The 3,130-nt window shown below is 45.4% G+C and overlaps 1 protein-coding gene across 1 annotated transcript; it reads right to left on the bottom strand.

Annotated features, from left to right (window-relative positions):
- Positions 1-2,127: 2,127 nt before the first annotated feature.
- Positions 2,128-2,892, bottom strand: LOC114289954 (uncharacterized). Its single transcript, XM_082919485.1, has one exon. The coding sequence runs from the start codon at positions 2,518-2,520 to the stop codon at positions 2,137-2,139; it is 384 nt and encodes a 127-aa protein (XP_082775611.1). The 5' UTR covers positions 2,521-2,892; the 3' UTR covers positions 2,128-2,136.
- Positions 2,893-3,130: the final 238 nt, after the last annotated feature.

Here is a 3,130-nt window from a genome sequence, read left to right as displayed (position 1 = left end):
TGGGAAGAGGATGCACATCAAAGCCTCGTTTCGCCGATATACCGCCATAACCTGGCGGAAGTGGCTTAGGTGTATGTAGGGGTCCGTCTTCCCCTCGTACGTGGTGAATTTGGGTTGAAGAAAACCTGAAGGAAGGGGTGCGTTTTCAATTGCCGGAACGAACGACGAGGTCTGCAGCCTTGCTAATGCTTTGTCCGCTGGTTCGTAGGCAGGGCGTGGCAACGGCATTCCGACCTCGACGCTTCCATGTGTCTGAGGAGCCAACCGCTTAAGGGCAGATACCCTGCGAAGGTTGCGGGCCCTAGTATCCTCTTTCCATCGTGCCTTTGTTTCCAACATGTTCCGCAAATCGGACGATCTTGGTAACTCTGTCTGCCTGGATGATGTCTAGTGCGAGTACGAGGGTCGATAGGTACTTCCCTTCGTGTAAGACCTCAATGATCTCGTTCTCTCAGACTTAGAGAAATGAGTTCTGGAGGTTCTGGATTGAGTATCGCCTATCCTGAGGCTTCTACTCTCTGCTTGTGATGGTGTGGAATGCCTTCTACGGTCTTCTGAGCGGTGAGGGGGCGTCTTGCTTTTGCGCCCCTCTCCTGTCGCCACTCCTTTTCCCTTCATCTGGCGTTTTATGGCCTCCATGTCCGCCGCCATCTTCCTTATTAATTTATCTTGCTCCTTCATGCGGTCATCCAGAACTTGAGGGTCAATCCTCCTCCTTTGTCTGTCAGGACTTCGTGAATGAGAGTGACGGGGGCTGTTAGTCCGCCTCCTCCCCCTTGTATCCCTCATGGGATTTTGTCGCTGTGGCTCTAAGTCCGCCATGGGAGGGATAGAAGGTAGGCCTTCACGCCTTTCACCCCCCTCTGGTGTTTGTCCATCGATGGCGGACTGCGGCAAATCTTTGTTGTGAGCCATTGCTTCTAAAGAGGAAAAGCTTGATCAAGAGGTTTTGTTCTAGTCTGACTTTCCCACAGACGGCACCAATTGTATGGGAAAGAAATAAATCTTCTCGTATAATCCTGTTGATCAAGTCTGCGCTCCTCCAAACGTCGTCGCTTTACTCCCTGAAAACACAAACGTGAGCTAGCCGGCGGGTGTGTGCCGGAAACCTCTCCGATGCCTAAGTTAGCAAAATAGACAAGTAGACAAAAGCTCTGTGTATTCAGGAATCAAAGTTGTGTTACCTCTCCATAGGTGATGTTGTGAGCTTTTATAGGTTTCGCGTGGCACAATCCTAGTAAGACTCTTACTCCTCCATGTAGAGTCCTCCTAGGAATCACATTCCTGAAAGATAATGCCTATCCTTCAACACCCCCCTTACTGTTTAAACCAAGTGAGATTGTTTTACCATGGTCGGACTCCAATGTGGCCGAGGTACGCATGGCTATGCTTAGCCGTAGAACAGACCGAACTATCCTTAGTTCGGTTCGTCCTTTTATTGCCCTTACCTCAGTTCCTCCTATACAAACCATGGTAAGTCTAAACTGAGCTAACTTTTAGCAAGGTTTAGACTGAGCTAACCATACTGCGCCATAACCGATATAAGTTTTAGTATGGTGACCGAGCTAACCTCTTTGGGACCGGAGTAATTTTATACCTCTCTTGGGCCGGAGTAACTTTACACCTTTCTTGGGCCGGAGTAACTTCATGGCCTTTTTACTCAGCCCTTCACGGCCCATTACCCAGCTCGGCCCAATTTTCATATAAATTACCCTCTCATTTTATATAAAAGAAAATAGTTAAAGAGCATGCCAAAGCTTAAACCCAAAACCACAAAACATAACACAAAGTTCCAATTATATATTCGCATACTATTATTTAAAATTATTAAAATTTAAAATCAATTAACATTGAGTGAAGTGTTGCTTCGGTGACTTAAAATTGAAATGTTTAAAAGTTTGATTTAAACATTTCAATTTTAATTTTTCTCCATACCATCGTACTTGATTTATGTTGAAGATTCTTGAAATTTTTAGTTAAACTTCATTGGATTAAAGTTAAAGCCACACAAAAAAGAGCTTAGAACATCATAAACATAAATGAACAAAACCAAGAACCATATAAACTTCTACAGCATTGTTATTTTTTTTTTACTCGGGTCAACTTACACGCACCTCAAACGCTCACAGAAATCAATCAGAGACGACTAACCATCGCCTCTTCCTTGCTCTTCACACTCAACAAGTCCATGGCCCTTTTCACCGCGTCAACCGCCAACTCCTTCAACTCTGAAATCTTCCCAACAACACTGTCTTTCCCCTCTCTTGCCTTCTCCATTGTCACTGCCTTCATCTCCTTCGCCTTCTTGGCTGCTGCATAATCTTTGTACTCTCCAGCTTTCTCCAATGCCGAGTCATTCGCTTCTCTCACTTTCTCTGCTGCATAATCTTTAATCGCCTTTCCCAGTGCCAAATCCTTACACTCTCTAGCTTTCTTGGCTGTAGTATCAGCAACACTGCTAGTCTTCTCCTTCGCCGCCTCCTTACCCTCTCTTGTATATGTTGCCGACTCCTCCTCCATCTTAGTTCATTCTTGGTAATATGTTCTTCTTCTCTCTCTGTTTGCATCACTACTACTAGGCTCAGAAACAACTACCCTCACAGCTGCCTCCTCAGCTTTCTTTTCCTTGCCTTGGATTCATGCCATAACTATATATCTTCGACACTAATTCAGAAACACCTTGTAACAACCCTCACTCCATCTTGGTCATGCTCACATGCAATTATATGTTTTCGTCTTATTAAACTTGCATTTCGAATCTTGTCTTGTTTTGCTTAAGTGTTGTTTGCTTTGCTTTGTTTGTTGCTTGGTGTGTGTAGTCGAGGTCATCCTAAGCCTAAGTCACCTTTGAGCCTCTTATGCCTAGGACCATCTTGGGATCACCTTGGCTGACCTTCACCTTCACCCTGGCATATTGGCCGAGATGTCATTATCTAGGCCGGGGTGTTCATCACCAAGGCCGAGATGTGTATTATCTAGGCCGAAATGTTATCCCTGCACCTAGTGATCTTGTCCCTGGATTGGTATGACCTAGACCGAGGTGTGACACGTCTTGGCCGAGGTGTGGCACAGCCAAGTCAAGTGTTGTCCTTCTTAGCTAAGATCATTGTACTTGCCGAAGCTCTGTCCT

The sequence above is a fragment of the Camellia sinensis genome, chromosome 3 (assembly GCF_055761805.1).
Source record: "Camellia sinensis isolate YWXY chromosome 3, ASM5576180v1, whole genome shotgun sequence".
Classification (NCBI taxonomy): Eukaryota; Viridiplantae; Streptophyta; class Magnoliopsida; order Ericales; family Theaceae; genus Camellia; species Camellia sinensis.
This window is presented reverse-complemented; position numbering and strand designations above follow the sequence as displayed.

What these genes read in the sequence shown, in the direction of transcription:
- LOC114289954 (XM_082919485.1), bottom strand. Translation starts at nt 2,520, where the DNA reads ATGGAGGAGGAGTCGGCAACATATACAAGAGAGGGTAAGGAGGCGGCG.